This window comes from Panulirus ornatus, chromosome 42 (assembly GCF_036320965.1).
Source record: "Panulirus ornatus isolate Po-2019 chromosome 42, ASM3632096v1, whole genome shotgun sequence".
Taxonomy (NCBI): domain Eukaryota; kingdom Metazoa; phylum Arthropoda; class Malacostraca; order Decapoda; family Palinuridae; genus Panulirus; species Panulirus ornatus.
The window spans coordinates 11,560,862-11,580,065 of NC_092265.1; the positions used below are offsets into that span (position 1 = coordinate 11,560,862).

The 19,204-nt window shown below is 39.7% G+C and overlaps 1 protein-coding gene across 27 annotated transcripts in view; it reads right to left on the bottom strand.

The window, feature by feature from the left end:
- Nucleotides 1-19,204, bottom strand: part of LOC139761900 (uncharacterized) — a 130,261-nt gene that overhangs the window by 77,625 nt on the left and 33,432 nt on the right. For 19 of the 27 annotated variants that reach the window (XM_071686487.1, XM_071686489.1, XM_071686496.1 and 16 more), the window contains 5 exons: nucleotides 18,051-18,253; nucleotides 9,857-10,215; nucleotides 8,732-8,866; nucleotides 3,294-3,432; nucleotides 2,013-2,117 (listed from right to left, as the gene is read on the bottom strand). In XM_071686487.1, the coding sequence (XP_071542588.1) occupies nucleotides 2,013-2,117; nucleotides 3,294-3,432; nucleotides 8,732-8,866; nucleotides 9,857-10,215; nucleotides 18,051-18,253 (941 nt within the window). The remainder of the gene's footprint in view (nucleotides 1-2,012; nucleotides 2,118-3,293; nucleotides 3,433-8,731; nucleotides 8,867-9,856; nucleotides 10,216-18,050; nucleotides 18,254-19,204) is intronic. The other 8 variants (XM_071686512.1, XM_071686511.1, XM_071686509.1 and 5 more) reach the window with 3 other exon arrangements.

The following is a 19,204-nucleotide window of genomic DNA, read 5'->3' on the forward strand; positions in this document are numbered from 1 at the left end:
GTTCTCACCTTTTTCCATTCTGTACACAGTCTCTCCTGGTACTTCCCCACACAGGTCTCCTTCCCAAGCTCACTTACTCTCACCACCTTCTTCACCCCAACATTCACTCCTCTTTTCTGAAAACCCATACTAATCTTCACCTTAGCCTCCACAAGATAATGATCAGACATCCCTCCAGTTGCACCTCTCAGCACATTAACATCCAAAAGTCTCTCTTTCGCACGCCTGTCAATTAACACGTAATCCAATAATGCTCTCTGGCCATCTCTCCTACTTACATAAGTATACTTATGTATATCTCGCTTTTTAAACCAGGTATTCCCAATCATCAGTCCTTTTTCAGCACATAAATCTACAAGCTCTTCACCATTTCCATTTACAACACTGAACACCCCATGCATACCAATTATTCCCTCAACTGCCACATTACTCACCTTTGCATTCAAATCACCCATCACTATAACCCGGTCTCGTGCATCAAAACCGCTAACACACTCATTCAGCTGCTCCCAAAACACTTGCCTCTCATGATCTTTCTTCTCATGCCCAAAAGTACTTCTCTAAATCTTTTTTACTAAGTTGCTTGCTTAATTTTATGTATAACTACATCTCTCACAGAACTGTCATCTGTCTACATTGATCTGCTTAAAAAGGAGAGTGGGCAAACTTTATGCCTTAAGCCTTTCCCTTAATTCTAGACCATATTTGGTGCCCCTCTATCGACATTCAATATTAGCTCTTTGTTTGCACTTCAGCAGGTGCAGTGACCAAACCTGAGAAGCACATTCTAGTTTTGGACTTAAGATATGAACACCTTGCTAAACATTTCCTATTCTATATACATGAAAGACAATCAAATTTTGTGATTGTAATTACCTTTTTGAAATTAACTATTTGTTAAAAGGGAGTGAGTTCTACACTCGTAGAGTCCCATCTCCTAAACATTCTCTACCTTACAACTTCCTAAACTTAAATATAGTCTACATTACTCATGTCATTTAATTTTGTTCCAACCTATCACTCTTATTCTATAAAATTGCTTCTTTAGATCATCTATATCATTTACATCCCGACATATCTTGAACAACTGTTCACTGTCTGTCATTGATCAGTTTCAAAAACTTAAAAGATAGTGATAGTCATCCCTCACTCTTTCTTTCAAGGTGTGCAAATCTAAAGCCTCTAGCCTTTTCCAGAAAATGCCCTATATCTGTGAGTGAACAGTTTATTACAAAACACACCAAAGAGAGCACTAAGAACAATCAGTGACTACCAAGCAAATACCCAGCACACACACAATGAAATCAATTTCTTCCCAATACAATCCAACCTCAAGATAATAAACACTTAATTCTTTGCAACAGCACTAGACCCCTCCCACCCAAACTACTCCCTAACTTACTTCCAACCCACCAGGCAAAAATAAAATGCCTAACCCTGTCTCATACTTAAGCACTCTCTCCTCAAATATCACCCGCCCCCAGCAAACCAACAGTATCAACAGTGACAAAATACATAAACAGTGAAATGACCCAAAAGCAGTAAGATATTGCCCTTTAAATGCAGTCTTAAACTTCAACATCAGACATATATCAATCTGAAAAAAACATTCCCTCGGCAGAAATGAGTTACACTTTCCCATCTACACACTATTCATAAACAGGTTAAACAGCCATAGCAACTTCACTCACCCCTGCCCCAGACCAACTTTCACTGAAACCACTTAACTTCTCTCCTACTTGTAACCATGCCTTCCTCATAATAAAAACCTAATTCATATTTTCTTTTGCACATGTTCCTATTTCCTGCATGAGCAAGGCTGCATCACAAACAGACAACTTAGCCTTAGAGGTAAAAATCTTTACTTGGTTCCATCTTAAGTTAAATAATTTAAGAGAGGAGGATTTCCAGTCCTTTGCTCCCACTCCTTGCAGTCCCATTCTACAACATTCAAGGGTTGTGTGGACAGTATTCTTTCTCCCAATCCCAGAGAAAAATGTATGCACATATACCTGATGGATATGAGGTTAAGACTGGGTTGGAGGGCAGCTGTTGAGTGCCTGTCAAGTCATTATAGTGTGTTTTGTCGATGTCATGTTTGCTGGGGGATGGGGGATCTGTAAGTACGTATAAGTTGTTGAAGAGTGAAGCCCATGAAAGAGTTAACTTGACAATTACATTACAGCTTCAGAACATCTCATATGACCAATAACATTTCTACTACTACAAAAGTTCCATGCATGAAAGTCAGAAAAAGTAGCCAATAACATCACATATATTCCCAAGTCAATGCATATTCTTCACTCACACTTATGTGTATACATGACATATTGATAAATAATATAAAAAGTAGTTCCCTTCCTTTTTGTGCCTGAAAGCATAAACAATAGGGATAGGGGAGAAAGAGTACCATCCACATATTCCCTGGGTGCTGTAGAAGGCAACTAAATGGGGTGGGAGCACGAGGATTGAAATTTTCCCCTCGTTCTATTTTTCCACAAGAAGGAACAGAAAAGGGGGTCAAGGGAGGATTTTCCCCTCTAAGGCTCAGTCATCTGTTCTTGATGCTAACTCACTAATGCAGGAAATGGTGATTATGTTTGAAAAAAGAAAAGCTGAAAATTACCATGCACACAATCTCTGTATCTTGTCTTAATGGATGCAGTTTGTATATACTGACCGATCTACTATGTCATCAAAACCCTATGGATGTTGAAAATCAGATATCACATGTACCCTCTGGATCTGGGCCACTCTCTTAAGTTCTACTCTCCATATTACCAGGAACAGATAAGCCTTCAGCATCACCCTCCCCCTATCCAGGAATATATGCTTAAAGATACATTTGCCTATCAAAGTTAGCCCTAGCTTTCCTTGCCTGTACAGTGGGAAAACATATTTCTTACTGTATCAGTATTAAAAACACAATCTTCTGTTTTTTCTTCACTGTGCAAAGATACTAATTTCAAAAGTGGGTTTTACAGCAACCATTCATTTACATTCATTTAATTCCCCTTTTTCTATTGCTGCTGTCTTCTCACAGTTCCTTACACTTATCCTTCTTCCATTCCAAATTATTTTCTCTCATTCTAACTCCAAAACATTCACCATTCAATTACATCTAGCTTCATGTGCTGCTTCTATGTAATTAATAGGGCATGATTTGACTTAGTACCATATTGAAACATCAAAATTATGGCCCCTTTATTCAGAAATACATACTGAAAAATAGTTAAGACTGCTAGCATATATGACATAAAAATTTATAAAAGGTAATTTATCAACACTCGTACCTCTGGCCAGTAGATGCTTTTGGGCTTGTAGTGCACTTGGAGACAGAGCTTCTGCGCACGCTGCAAATGTCATATTTTTTACCTGCTGTTTATATTCTCGTGAAGCCTTAATGTGTGCTGGTATGGCTGAAGATGAGGCCTGAAGTGAAAACAAAAGAAAATCTGAATTAATATTTTTAAGAAAAGCATATTAAACTATGTTTCCTGACCTCAATAATCACTCAATGCTTAAGTTTCTAATGATGCCTTAGATCATAAGGTAAGCCCTCCTCTCAAAGTAACACATCTTACAGACTATGTTAAAAAAAACATTAATGGCAGCTCATATACCAACATATGGTACTGGCAACTGACCTTAGGTACAAACCAATGGCCAATTCTGTAACATGAAAAGATAATTCTAGCACAGACTTAGCAGAAACATGTGGGTGAATGGCAGTGCCATTTGATTACTAATGCTAAGTCCCTAACCAAAAGTCTGTTCTAGATGTAATATGAAAACTGGTACACCATAAGCTTTAGTAGAAACAGAGAGAAAAATAGCAGGCCATATAATCACTGATCTATCTACCCATAAGGTTTAGTAGAAACAGAGAGAAAAATGGCAGGCCATATAATCACTGATCTATCTACTATCATCACTGATCCATTCCAAATCTAATGAGTGGGATCAGGAATACAGCCTTCAAAAATCACTCACATATTCTTCATCTGTAACAAATTAATCAAAATAAAACGAACTCCAAACTTATAAAAGTGCTTCTCCATTATTCATTTCACACACTAAATTCACTTGTCAAGCTAGACCAGCATCTCCAGTCATACCAACTACATACATAAAAAGCTTCCACTGCATCTAATTCCCAATACCTTCACTATCATTTTCACAAGAAAAATCCCTAGCTTTCCCAAATTCTCTCACTACATCTATCCATCTCTTCCATTTCTAACTTTCCTCTTAAGAGTAAATGTGAATAAGAGCAAGGTTATTAGGTACAGTAGGGTTGAGAGTCAAGTCAATTGGGAGGTAAGTTTGAATGGAGAAAAACTGGAGGAAGTAAAGTGTTTTAGATATCTGGGAGTTTATCTGGCAGCGGATGGAACCATGGAAGCGGAAGTGAATCATAGGATGGGGGAGGGGGCGAAAATCCTGGGAGCCTTGAAGAATGTGTGGAAGTCGAGAACATTATCTCGGAAAGCAAAAATGGGTATGTTTGAAGGAATAGTGGTTCCAACAATGTTGTATGGTTGCGAGGCGTGGGCTATGGATAGAGTTGTGCGCAGGAGGGTGGATGTGCTGGAAATGAGATGTTTGAGGACAATGTGTGGTGTGAGGTGGTTTGATCGAGTAAGTAATGTAAGGGTAAGAGAGATGTGTGGAAATAAAGAGAGCGTGGTTGAGAGAGCAGAAGAGGGTGTTTAGAAATGGTTTGGGCACATGGAGAGAATGAGTGAGGAAAGATTGACCAAGAGGATATATGTGTCGGAGGTGGAGGGAACGAGAAGTGGGAGACCAAATTGGAGGTGGAAAGATGGAGTGAAAAAGATTTTGTGTGATCGGGGCCTGAACATGCAGGAGGGTGAAAGGCAGGCAAGGAATAGAGTGAATTGGATCGATGTAGTATGCCGGGGTTGACGTGCTGTCGGTGGATTGAATCAGGGCATGTGAAGCGTCTGGGGTAAACCATGGAAAGTTGTGTGGGGCCTGGATGTGGAAAGGGAGCTGTGGTTTCGGGCATTATTGCGTGACAGCTGGAGACTGAGTGTGAACGAATGGGGCCTTTGTTGTCTTTTCCTAGTGCTACCTCGCACACATGAGGGGGGAGGGGGATGGTATTCCATGTATGGCAAGGTGGCGATGGAAATGAATAGGGGCAGATAGTGTGAACTGTGTGCATGGGTATATATGTATGTGTCTGTGTGTGTATATATATGTGTACATTGAGATGTATAGGTATGTATATTTGCATGTGTGGGTGTGTGTGTGTGTGTGTGTACATTGTGTATGGGGGTGGGTTGTGCCATTTCTTTCGTCTGTTTCCTTGCGCTACCTCGCAAACGCGGGAGACAGCGACAAAGCAAAATAAAAAAAAAATAACTCTTTCCACTTTCAATTTTACAATTACATATCTTTTTGACCAACTTATCTTTAACCATAAATTTTACATGACCTGACCATCTTCAAAGACTTTCATCCATATTCTTTTCTAGTGATTTATTCACACCAGACCTTCTCACATCTTCATTCTAACTGTATGGGGAGAAACATAGTGTTATCCATCAAGCAAGGTGTACAACGAGCACTATATACAACAGTTTTTTTTCTTTCTTTTTTTCAAAGCAAATTCTCACTGTAGGTACTCAGATCTAGGTATTCCTATTTCCAACTATGCTACCAAAATTATCTATCACTACTTCTTTTTATCTATGCTCAGCTACAATCACCAAAATACTTTTCAAAACATTGTCAACGTAAATTACGAACAAAGTTGATCACAAAGATATCTAGTCAAGAAATGGGCATGAGGGCTGGGAAGGACAGATGTCAGAGGAAACAGATCCTTTTACAATAACCTTTGAACTATCAAAGATCCTAACCTTGCTACACTTGAATATCCTTTCCAAAAAAAGAAGTACCGGAAATAATAAATTTAATCATATAACCCCACGAAACCTCTTTTATGGTTCCTTCACTTCAAGGTTGTGCTCCAATCAAAAGCAAAGGTTTTGACTAACTTCTTTACTGAAAGAGGTTCTTTGACCAAACAGTACTTTTTTTTTGTCCACTGACAATACTGCAGCCTCATCACAAAAGCTTCTCACTCACAACATGACCACATGCAGGCAGATTCCAGTAACACACGTACTGGAATTCACTCAAACAATCACTTCATATAATTTAAACCTACTATGATAAAGTAAAGAAATGGCAAATCTGAGGTACCCTACCAAATCTACAATTGTCTCCTGTTAGGAGAATACCCAAATACCTGGAAATGTTAACAATTCTGTAACAAATTAAACCCTTTGTAATTTCATAAAGAAATCTCTGCTGTTGTAGCGTCATATACCTCTATAGAAAAACTATCTAGAGAAAGAATGCAACTGGATGCCTCATGACAAAGGCCTTACATAGGTCATATAATTCTGATAAAGGCCTCAAGACAAAAAACTTATATTATTCTTATGATCTACATGCAGGTCGATGGAATTCAAGTGACAAAAGGACCATAGAAGGAAAAAATTAGGCAAGAGAAGCAAAACTTTCAAGAACTGGACTGATATCATTATACTGTATATCTCCACGACCCATTTCTGTGAAGGGGCTCCGGCCATTTCAAGGCTACGCTACTTCCCGTATCAGGGAAATGAACAACTCCTTACGAATGAGATCATCATCGTATTTGTTGGTGAGGCACTTTCTTTCATTAAAAGACAATGACACTACCTTGCTCAAAGTGATTTCAATTTCAGCACAATCATAAGCAGGCGAAGTCCATGGATAGGAATGTGAAAGTAATCATTTTTTGAGTGATGAAAGAAGACGACAGAGAAAGATGGAGCTTTGTCAATTAAGATACTGATATCATACAACTTACAAATCTGGGAACTTCTTAATCAATACCACCCTAGGAGAGAAAATGGGAAATCTGTTCTCAAAATTATACAAAAAATGGAATAATTTGCTTACAGAATTACTTCCATAATACTCAAGGGGCTTGGAGTAACTTGTATAAACACAACTGAGGATAAGTGGCATCAAAAATGTAATATAACCAAGGCAGGCCAAACTTCAAACTTAAACAAGATGATTACATAAAAAGATCACTGTGCTATCCTACTTTACAGAAAAAAAAATCATTTGCACACACTCAGACACACTCAGGAGCAAAGTCTACTGCCCACAGAAAAGCCTAACATTCTATTCCACAGTATATCCTGACTGCTTCATTAGCCATAGTTCAACCTATTGAGAGCATATCAAGCTTCATACTCAACACCACTCTAAGCATTTCTATCCACATCATACCTCTTGACCTGAATGTTCAGGCACTATATGACCCCATACTTCCATCTCTTTTCTCTCTTTCTCCCCATCATTCCTTCCACTTCTGATGCATAACTCCTACTCGTCACTCAATCTTCACTTATCCTATACAAGTGCCTATGTCATTTTAGTACACCCTGGTCAGCTTCCTCCATTAAAAAAATACTTGTATCATATCTCTATTATCCCTGGGGATAGGGGATTAAGAATACTTCCCACGTATTCCCTGCGTGTCGTAGAAGGCGACTAAAAGGGGAGGGAGCGGGGGGCTGGTAATCCTCCCCTCTCGTTTTTTTTTTTTTTTTAATTTTCCAAAAGAAGGAACAGAGAATTGGGCCAGGTGAGGGTATTCCCTCAAAGGCCCAGTCCTCTGTTCTTAATGCTACCTTGCTAACGCAGGAAATGGCGAATAGTTTAAAAAAAAAAAAAAAATCATATCTCTATATAATAATGTCACTTCATACACAACCATCAACCTACCTTATCCCACATAGTCTAACATTTTGTCTTTGGTCCATCCAAATTAATACCTTTCCTTTGCATTCAAGATCCAAGACCAGCATTTATACAACATTGTTTGGGTTACTTACTACACCTTCATGCATAATAATCTTTGCTCTTACTAATAACGATCTTTTCTTACTAACACACATTAATGTGCCCTGGCCTATTTTGCCTTCATACAAGCTCAACTTTGCCCATATAAACAATGATCTTTCCTTACACACAAAAATTACTGTAAACTATTGCAACTTAATCTTCATCTATGCCAATCTTTACCCATACTAACAATGATCTTTTCTTACAAACACATTACTATATCCAGGCGACTTAACCTTCATGCATGTCCATTTTCACCCTTAAAAACTCGTATTTATGGGCCCAAAACTTTAGACTCCTCTTCTCTCTTGCTACTCATTTCTTCCCACAGTTCCAACCTACCTACCTACAAATACTATCTATTGTTCCTAGAAGTAGTAGGTAGGAACATTATGCAGAAGCATTATGTTGATGTAGTCAGTAGGAACATTAGGCAGGAGCTTCTGCAAGCACTGCAATACACTTGCCCTCTCCCTCTGGCCTATTATGAGTGTGGCACTAAAGGATAAGAAGCAGCACTGGAGTTTACTAGTTATGGAGACTATTGCTGTGGCTATCTCCTTGAGGGAGTTCACGCAGGGAATGGGCATCAGAGATACAGATAGATTGACAGGTTCCATTCACTGCCCAGACCTGTCCTAGGTACCAAAAGCACTCCAATTCCTCCAGGTCTTCTTACTTTCAGCTTGCACTTTTTAGCATATTTAATTAAATATAACAAAGAAAAACAGAGGTAACATAAAAGGGATGTACTCAAGACTGCCTCATTCAACAACAGAAGCTGCCTCACCTTGGCACCCAAATCAGGTTTAATGAGAGGAGGAGGTTGAGAAGGTGGCAGCTTAGTGGCTGTTGTATTAGATGGAAGCTTCTTCAATGCTGTCTTGGTATCATTGGCAGTAGCACTCACATTCTCCTTCATCATCTGCAACACCGACAATCATGTAACAGAAGACAGTTTGCAAGTTAGAAGTATAAGTAAGTATGCTTATTCATCCATTTACATGCATGCTAAGGTTTAAGGCAAACATGCACACTGATCTTCCATGCACTTATTATATCAAACTAAATCTTTTAACAAAATTCAGCTGAAGAGTCAAGTGGGAAGGGGTGCTGTGTATGCTATCCGTAACTACTACATTCTATTAAAAAAAAATTGTAACTAAAGATAACAGAGGGTAATAAAACACTAAAGTTAATGAGTCTACATACACCAAGAAAACTTAAAAGACCCAAGTACAGAGGGTAAGATCTTTGGCTAACACCAGATGTGCTCCAAATTTTGAAAAATGAAAAATGTCTAAAGTTAGTACCAAGAAAGTTGCATTCATATCAAACAGGGGACCCCCATTCCACTCTCAACCTTACACTTTGACTAACTGCTTAAGTTATCTGGCTACAAGAACCATAATCAAGTCTAGCAGCTTCCTATGTGACCTGCGCCTCAACAAAATGGGTGACTCCCTTAAATACCTAATGTTCTAGGCATCTTATCAAGCATGAAATTGGTCATATTTTAAACTTAATTCTGTTTGAATCTAAGATTGGTCTCTTGCTCAACCTGTATAGCCGTGCAGTTAATAAACAATACATCAATTATTCCTCACTTGAACTGCCATTCAAAACAACAGAATGAAGCAGCTGGGAGGAAAATTGATATAATGTGACTTTCCAACATCCCACAATGCATGACACGATCAGCAGTGTTTCTTTGATAATACTTCAATTCAGCTGACACTCCCTTTAGCAGGAAATAGCTCCTTGATGAAGTATCATAAAAGTCTCAGCAAGCTGAACTAGTCATATGGAGAGCCTGGCACCAATCTCAGAGTGAACCTGTTATGACTTGTGTTCTAAAGTCTTGGATGATGACTCCCCCAAAATCAACCCTACTAGCTGTGGCTGCAGGCCTCACCTGGGACTGCCTGACCTTCTTGAGGAGTACCAGCTTCATCTCCTCATTGCGAAGCTCTACCTGCAGTCGGTGAACTAGCTTCATCTTCTCCGCCAGCTCCTCGGGGCTCAGCTCCTTCATGGGTGGTACAGGTGGCATTTCATCATCATCATCATTGACATCATTGATGCCGTTGCTGTCACTCTCGAAGCCGTTGCTGATTCCATTCACCTTTGGGGTATCATCTGTTAGGTCTGTAGATGACTGGTGGTTGTCACTGATATGATTGGCAGTGTTACTAGCTTCAGGAGTGGCAGTTAACCTAGGTCGAGATGTGGGTGGAGCCTCACACTCACCAGACACCTCTGAGTCATCTTCACCTTGGGAAAAGAAAGCCATTCATTGTTTAATAAATGACAGAGATTTTAAAGGATGAGGATTTACATCAGTAACTTTTCAAAGCAAACTCCTAGTCATCTGCATATGTCAAATGTCTCACATCTTCAATAGGGTGTCTTCCATGTTCAAAACAATCTGTACTTTGACACTTCAGATTAATACATTACATGTTTTTTTTTTTTCCGCTGTCTCCCGCGTTTGCGAGGTAGCGCAAGGAAACAGACGAAAGAAATGGCCCAACCCACCCCCATACACATGTATATACATACGTCCACACACGCAAATATACATACCTACACAGCTTTCCATGGTTTACCCCAGACGCTTCACATGCCCTGATTCAATCCACTGACAGCACGTCAACCCCGGTATACCACATCGATCCAATTCACTCTATTCCTTGCCCTCCTTTCACCCTCCAGCATGTTCAGGCCCCAATCACACAAAATCTTTTTCACTCCATCTTTCCACCTACAATTTGGTCTCCCACTTCTCCTCGTTCCCTCGACCTCCGACACATATATCCTTTTGGTCAATCTTTCCTCACTCATTCTCTCCATGTGCCCAAACCATTTCAAAACACCCTCTTATGCTCTCTCAACCACACTCTTCTTATTTCCACACATCTCTCTTACCCTTACATTACTTACTCAATCAAACCACCTCACACCACACATTGTCCTCAAACATCTCATTTCCAGCACATCCATCCTCCTGCGCACAACTCTATCCATAGCCCACGCCTCGCAACCATACAACATTGTTGGAACCACTATTCCTTCAAACATACCCATTTTTGCTTTCTGACATAATGTTCTCGACTTCCACACATTCTTCAAGGCTCCCAGGATTTTCGCCCCCTTCCCCACCCTATGATTCACTTCCGCTTCCATGGTTCCATCCACTGCCAGATACACTCACAGATATCTAAAAAACTTTACTTCCTCCAGTTTTTCTCCATTCAAACTCACCTCCCAATTGACTTGACCCTCAACCCTACTGTACCTAATAACCTTGCTCTTATTCACATTTACTCTTAACTTTCTTCTTTCACACACTTTACCAAACTCAGTCGCCAGCTTCTGCAGTTTCTCACATGAATCAGCCACCAGCACTGTATCATCAGCGAACAACAACTGACTCACTTCCCAAGCTCTTTCATCCACAACAGACTTCATACTTGCCCCTCTTTCCAAAACTCTTGCATTCACCTCCCTAACAACCCCATCCATAAACAAATTAAACAATGGAGACATCACACACCCCTACCGCAAACCTACATTCACTGAGAACCAATCACTCTCCTCTCTTCCTAAACGTACACATGCCTTACATCCTCGATAAAAACTTTTCACTGCTTCTAACAACTTGCCTCCCACACCATATATTCTTAATACCTTCCACAGAGCATCTCTATCAACTCTATCATATGCCTTCTCCAGATCCATAAATGCTACATACAAATCCATTTGCTTTTCTAAGTATTTCTCACATACATTCTTCAAAGCAAACACCTGATCCACACATCCTCTACCACTTCTGAAACCACACTGCTCTTCCCCAATCTGATGCTCTGTACATGCCTTCACCCTCTCAATCAATACCCTCCCATATAATTTACCAGGAATACTCAACAAACTTATACCTCTGTAATTTGAGCACTCACTCTTATCCCCTTTGCCTTTGTACAATGGCACTATGCACGCATTCTGCCAATCCTCAGGCACCTCACCATGAGTCATACATACATTACATGCTTCTAATAATTTCAATACAGCCTGAACATTTTCAACAACTGCAATCCCAATGCCTTTCTCCTTACAAAAATATCTATATATCAATTAACTTCAACTCTATTCCCACTTACATGAGGTAAATTGGGTGCACACAGCTCAACTAATTCATACAAATCCTTAATTACAGTGTAACACAAACCCTCTTGCATGTTCAGGCCCTACGCACTGAGAAAAATTTTTCACTCCATCTTTCCACCTCCAATTTGGTTTCCCCCACTCTGTGTCCCTTCCACTTCTTACAAATAAATCCTCTTTGTCAGCCTATTCTCACTTACTCTCTCCATGTGCCCTTACCATTTCAGCACACCCTCTTTGGGTGGGGTAAAGAGGGAGGTAAATGTAAGAGGAGCATGTATGTAGTCTGTAGGGGATGAAGTGGCCTGGGAAGTTAGTCAGTTGTTGTCTGCTGATAACACAGCTCTAATGGCAGTTTTGCATGAAAAATGCAAAAGTTGGTGAATGGGTATGAAAGAATGTATGAAAGGAGGAAGTTGAAAGTAAATGTGAATAAAAGCATGGTTATTGGGTTTAGCTGGGTAAGTCTGCATGGAGAAAATTCAGAGGAAGTGAAGTTTCAGACACCTTGGAGAGGACACAGCAGCAAATGGAACCAAGGGACTTGAAGTGAGCCATAGGGTGGGTGAAGGGGGACAGGTTCTGGGAACACTGTGGAATACAAGGAAAAATAGGTCTTTATTTGGGATGGTGAAAAGAAGTATATTTGAAGGTATAGTAGTCCCCATGATGTTGTACGAATGTGAAACATGGGCTACAGATGAGGATGCGTAAAGGAGGGTGGATGTGTTGGAAATGAAATGCTTGAGGACAACATGTGGTGTGAGGTGGTTTGACACTATAAGTGACAAGGGCAGGAGAGAGAAGCATGATATTAAGCAGTGTGACTGAGAGAGCTGAAGAGGCAGTGTTGAAATGGTCTGACACAGAAAGAATGAGTATAGGAAAGGGTGACAAAGAAGATACATGTGTCAAAAGTGGACGGGAGGAGGAGAAGGAGAGACCAAACTAGAGACGGAGGATGGAGTGAAAAATATTTTGAGTGGTCACGGCCAAAAATTGCAGAGGGGTGAAAAATATGCGGGATAAAGTGAACTGGAGTGATACAGCATATAGGGGAATGAGTGAAATGGAGCAATGTTGTATACAGGAGCAACATGCTATCATTATTATGATCCAGAGCATATAAAGCAGTCAGGGAAAACCACAGAAAAGTCTGAGGGGACTGGATGTGGATAGGGGTGTGGTTTTGGTGCATTACATATGACAGCTACAGAAAGCATGTGGGAGAATGAGGTGTTTTGTTCTGCTCCTGCAACTACCTAGCTAAAATTGGAAACAGCAAACAAGTAGAAATTATTTCAGAAAAAAACTCAAAATACTTAAAGGTCCTAACCAATTAAAAGGCTTATGGTACTGATAACTTTTCAACATATGTACATAAGATGTGTGCAGATAAACCACACAGACATCATGAAATACGGTACAAAATGTCGCTGAAGAAAGACAATTTCCCAAGGAAGGGGAGAGGGGGCAAACATCATAACCATCTTCAAGAAAGGTGACTGGGAAGAGACAATGAACTACAGGCCAGTATCTTCGATACGTATGGTCTGAAAGATACTGGAAAAGTAAATCAGAAAGCAAATGGGTGACTTTCTACAGAGGAGAAATTACCTAAAAGAGAGAAAGCACAATTTTGGGGAAAATGCATCATGTGTAATGACTTAAGATTCCTGTGGATGAGCTCCCTCTTTGGCAAAAGGGAAGGCTAGGTAGATTATTTAAATCATGACTGTCTTTAAACATTTGACACAGTACTGCATGAGAGGTTGATTAAGAACCTTGATCACCAAGCAGGAAAAAAGAGAAGGACCCCTCCAATGGGCAAATTATCTTAGTGGAAGGGAACAGAGGGCACATGTCAGAAGGGTCTTTGTACTTTCTCCACATGAGTAGAGGGGAACAGAGGGCATATGTCAGAAGGGTCCTTGTGCTTTCTCCTAATGGGTAGAGGTCACAAGTGGAGTGCCCCTGGGTTCTGTTTTAGGACTGTTACTCTTCTTGAACCACATGAATGAACTGCCTGAAGGCAAGGACTCCCTAAAAGAAAATGTTTGCAAATGATGTAAATGTTATAAGGATAGTGAAAAGACAGGAAGATTGTATTGGCTTAAAAGGATACCAAAAAAGATTCCAAAGTTGGTCTGACACTACATGTTTGACAACATTCAATCCAAGAAAATGTAAAGTAATGAGGCATGTGATAAAGTGAGAGAAGGTGTCAATATGATTACTTTCTAGCAAGATATAAAATGCAGGACTCAGCAAGTGAAAAGGACTTGGGAGTTAAGACTGTCCCTACACTGTCACCAGAGTCCCACTTTAGAAGAGTACAGAATTGGAGAATAGTAAAGGAGACAAACTGTGTTCTGGCAAAATTCAGAATGGCTTTCAAGTATAAGGATAAAGAAATATTTAGCAAGCTGTTCATATCCTACATAAGGACAAAACAAGAATATGCTTCTCAAGTGTGTCACCATACTTAAAGAAGCAAATAAGAGCTAAAACAAAAAGTCTTGTGGAGGGAAATGCAGATGGTACAATCATTAAAAGAGCTAAGTTACAAAGAAAGGATAAAGGCTTTAACTTTGCCCACTCTGAGAGAAAAAATGAGGGGTGATCTAATCACAACCTTTAAATTCTTAAAACAGATTGATGATGTGGACAGCAAATAGTTCAACACACATAAGGTTGGGACAACCAGAGGGCACAACATGAAATTAAGTGAGAAATTTGCTAAAAAAAAGATGTAAAAAGGTACATTTACAGGACAAGAATGGTGGGTGGATGAAACAGAATGACTTAAAAGCAGGAATAATGCATACAGTATGATACTAGGAAATGCTCATGAGATGGGGCCCCATAAATGTAAAACTCCCTTCCCATACAGTGTAAATAGGTAATAACACACACACACACATACATTAAATCATGAAGTTCAGAATATGGATAGCACACATGTTTAAAAATGAAGTTTAGAATATGGATAGCAAACATATGTTTAAAAAGTTGAACAACAGTAGAGGAGGCCAAATCTTCCCTCCCCATACAGCAAAAAGTTAATTTCACTCTCTCTCTCTCTCTCTCTCTCTCTCTCTCTCTCTCTCTCTCTCTCTCTCTCTCTCTCTCTCAAGCATAAGGGGTGGCAGGAGGAGGGATAGTTTTGCCACTACTTTCACATTTTATTTACATTTTCTCTTCCAATACAATCTATGATGGAATGGACATTAATTATAAACATAAGATTTCATTATACCTGCTTTGCTTACACTGATTTCACTTGCTTCTGCCTGCTGAAATACAAGCTGGTTTCTGAAAAAGATTGATGGAGGGGCACCCCCTGATACTCAATGGTACTGGTCAAAGCATGTTAAGAGTAGACCAATGACTTCCACCATCAAACTAAAGCTTCTTTTTGGGAGTTTTATTTTAGTTAATGCCAGTCGATTTTAGTCACTTTCAGCAGGGCCCACAGGTCATCAAACTAAAGCTTCCCTTGGGGAATATCATTCCTGCTAATGCCACACGTTATTATTCTGCTTTTGCCGGGCTCATGGGTTATATTCTGCTTTTGCCAGGCTCATGGGTCATCAAAGTAAAGCTCAACTTTTGAGACCTTTATTCTGGCTGTTGCTATACTTTTCTTTTTGTACAGCTTTTGTGGGGGCTCAAAGGTTGTAAAACTTTTGATTCTTTTCCAAACTTTTTTTTTGTTAATGCCAGATGATTCCATTCAGTCTCTGAAGGATCCAAAGCTTCTTTCTGGAACTTTTATTTCAGCTGAAGCTCGTCAAGTCTATTCAGATTCAGCAAGGCCCATGGGTCTTAAAATTGAAGTTTCATTAAGGGACTGTTATTTTCATTAATGCCTGATGATTATATTCAACTTCTGCAGGATTCACAGGTCATTAAAACAAAGATTTACTTTGGGACTCTTATTCTAGCTGACATATGACTATTTCATTCAGCTTTTGCAGGGCCCAAGGGTTTTAAAACTAAAGACTGACAATTTAGTAGTTGGTATTTAGCCAACGACCCAGGAGGTATATTACCAGTACTATCTCCCTGGGTATCTGAAGGGTTAGTGACATCTGCTTAGTGAGCTAGCACTTTAGTAGTTGTCAAGCTGCCTCACTAACATGTGAATGCCTGACTATTTTATTCAGCTTTTGCTGGGCCCAAGGGTTGTCAAACTAAAGACTGATTGGTTAGTAGTTGGTAAGCAGCCAACAGCCTGGGAGGTATATTACCAGCACTAGCCACCAGGGTATCAGGAGGGTTAGTGACATCTGCTTAGCGAGTCAGCGCTTTAGTGGTTGTCAAGTTGCACTCTTCTGACTGAGGTAGCTGCATTTGCAATGGCCACAATTCATCAGCATTACAATTTCTGATCAGTAATATCTCTAATATCCCCAATCATTTAAGAATTTCACAAAACATTAATACTACAGTGTACAGATCATCATGTTTACATGTCCTATAACTTTCAAGATGTCCCAGTTTTGATAAGAGCGTTTCTCTTTTTCTTTCATACTATTCGCCATTTCTTGCATCAGCGAGGTAGCATTAAGAACAGACGACTGGGCCTCTGAGGAAACATCCTCACCTGGCCCCCTTCTCTGTTCATTCCTTTGGTAAATTAAAAAAAAAAAAGGGGGGGGGGGGAGGATTTCCAGTCCACCGCTCCCTCCCCTTTTAGTAGCCTTCTACGACACGCAGGGAATATGTGGGAAGTATTCTTTCTCCCCTATCCCCAGGGATAAGAGCTATCTACACAAACTGAAGTGGGGAGTGGAATTCTAAAATTGCTCCAGGGAACACAAAATCAATCTGCCATGTAAAAGCTTCTAAGTCTAAAAGGAAGATCTCTCAGTACCACTTCATTAATCATATGTCTAAAAGTACTTAGTGACAATGGTGCAGACACTCTAATCAAATATGGCATAACGAATACATGATGTGTCTGAACTTACATATCACTGACAAACCCTTTAAGGGTATATACAATGATGCCCAGTTCTCTGACATTCTGGCCTCAGTCATTTAAGAAAAACTACGACAAAGATAGCCTACTTGCCAATTATTCCTGAAACTCTGACAGACCTCCTCAGTCCTTGAGAGATGATGAAACATTTAGGACAAAAGTCATCTGAACTTGGCAAAATAAGAACAATCATAGCTGACAGTTAAGTAAACTATAAATTTGCAATGGTTATAAAATAAAAATAATCAAAATCTAGGATAATTTGGATGGAAACTAATGTAATGTACATGAGTTCTCCACTGTTATTTTCCCACTGCTTCAAAGATCCTTAATCAAGAGACAAACCTATGAAACCTACATATGTACTTCTTGCCTGTTTATAAGCCCAGGATATTGATTTGGAGAATACTGTACTGATATATTGTGAACTTGGCCTACATAATCAAATCCATCACTTGTCTTAATAAAAAGAATAGTAAAATGTGCCACAAGTAGCCCATTCTATGACTGTTAACCCCAGTTTGACATAATTGGACACTTTAAGCTTCCAACAGTTGAATGATCAAGTAGTGACCTAGAATAAGTTACAAAGAGGTACTAAAATACATTAAGCATAACCTCAAACAGTATTCCATGTCCATCATACAATCTTGGCAATCACATGAGAATAAATGAACTACAGCTGTTTACATCATACAATAAGGAAAGTGTGTAGTATACCACTGGTATACTAACCTATCATATGAAAAATAGAAAGCTATTCATGGGATATAAGAACACATCAAGCAGCATATCTCCTTAGAATACCTTACTGTATTAATAAACAGACACTAACACACAATAACGGTCAAGATAGGGGGACAGAAGCGTGTAAAACCCCCTTCCTTTGTAACTATCAATATGTACATATTGATAGTTACAAATAAGTAACAAACGGGTAATTACGCAAAGAACTCACCTTCTCTGAGTCTCTTGTTTGATGCTGGAAAACTGCCTGAAAGATCCATAACAGAATTGGAGTTCTCTGTCCCACTCTCCCCTTCCCTGGTCTCCTGAGCTACTCCTGTATTCTCCTGCTCCTCCATAACCTCCTCTGAAGTTAAAGACCCGTTATTCACTGCATTCTGCTCACTTCCTTCTTCTTCTTCTTCATCGCCTCGCCTAAAACATGATAAGTTAATAAACATTTCACAAGGTTAAACACAAAATACAAGTACAACCTTGAGAAGACTATCAAAATATATAACTTATAAACCATATGATTATCTTATTCAAGACCCGTAATCAGTAAATGCTGCAACACACTCTACAACACACTCTGAGAGCCACAGTTAAACAAGTCTATCAATGCTGTACCAAGTCTTAATCAAACAACAAAAACATATATATATATTTTTTTTTTTGCTTTGTCGCTGTCTCCTGCGTTGGCGAAGTAGCACAAGGAAACAGACGAAAGAATGGCCTAAACCACCCCCATACACATGTATATACATACACATCCACACACGCAAATATACATACCCATACATCTCAATGTACACATATATATACACACACAGACCTACACATATATACACATGTACATAATTCATACTGTCTGCCTTAATTTATTCCCATCGCCACCTCGCCACACATGGAATAACATCCCCCTCCCCTTCCCCCTCGTGTGCAAGGTAGTGCTCGGAAAAGACAACAAAGGCCACATTCGTTCACACTCAGTCTCTAGCTGTCATGTAATAATGCACCGAAACCACAGCTCCCTTTCCACATCCAGGCCCCACAGAACTTTCCATAGTTTACTCCAGACACTTCACATGCCCTGGTTCAATCCACTGACAGCATGTCGACCCCGGTATACCACATCGTTCCAATTCACTCTATTCCTTGCACGCCTTTCACCCTCCTGCATGTTCAAGCCCCGATCACTCAAAATCTTTTTCACTCCATCTTTCCACCTACAATTTGGTCTCCCACTTCTCCTCGTTCCCTCCACCTCCGACACATATAACCTCTTGGTCAATCTTTCCTCTCTCATTCTCTCCATGTGACCAAACCATTTCAAAACACCCTCTAATGCTCTCTCAACCACTCTCTTTTTATTTCCACACATCT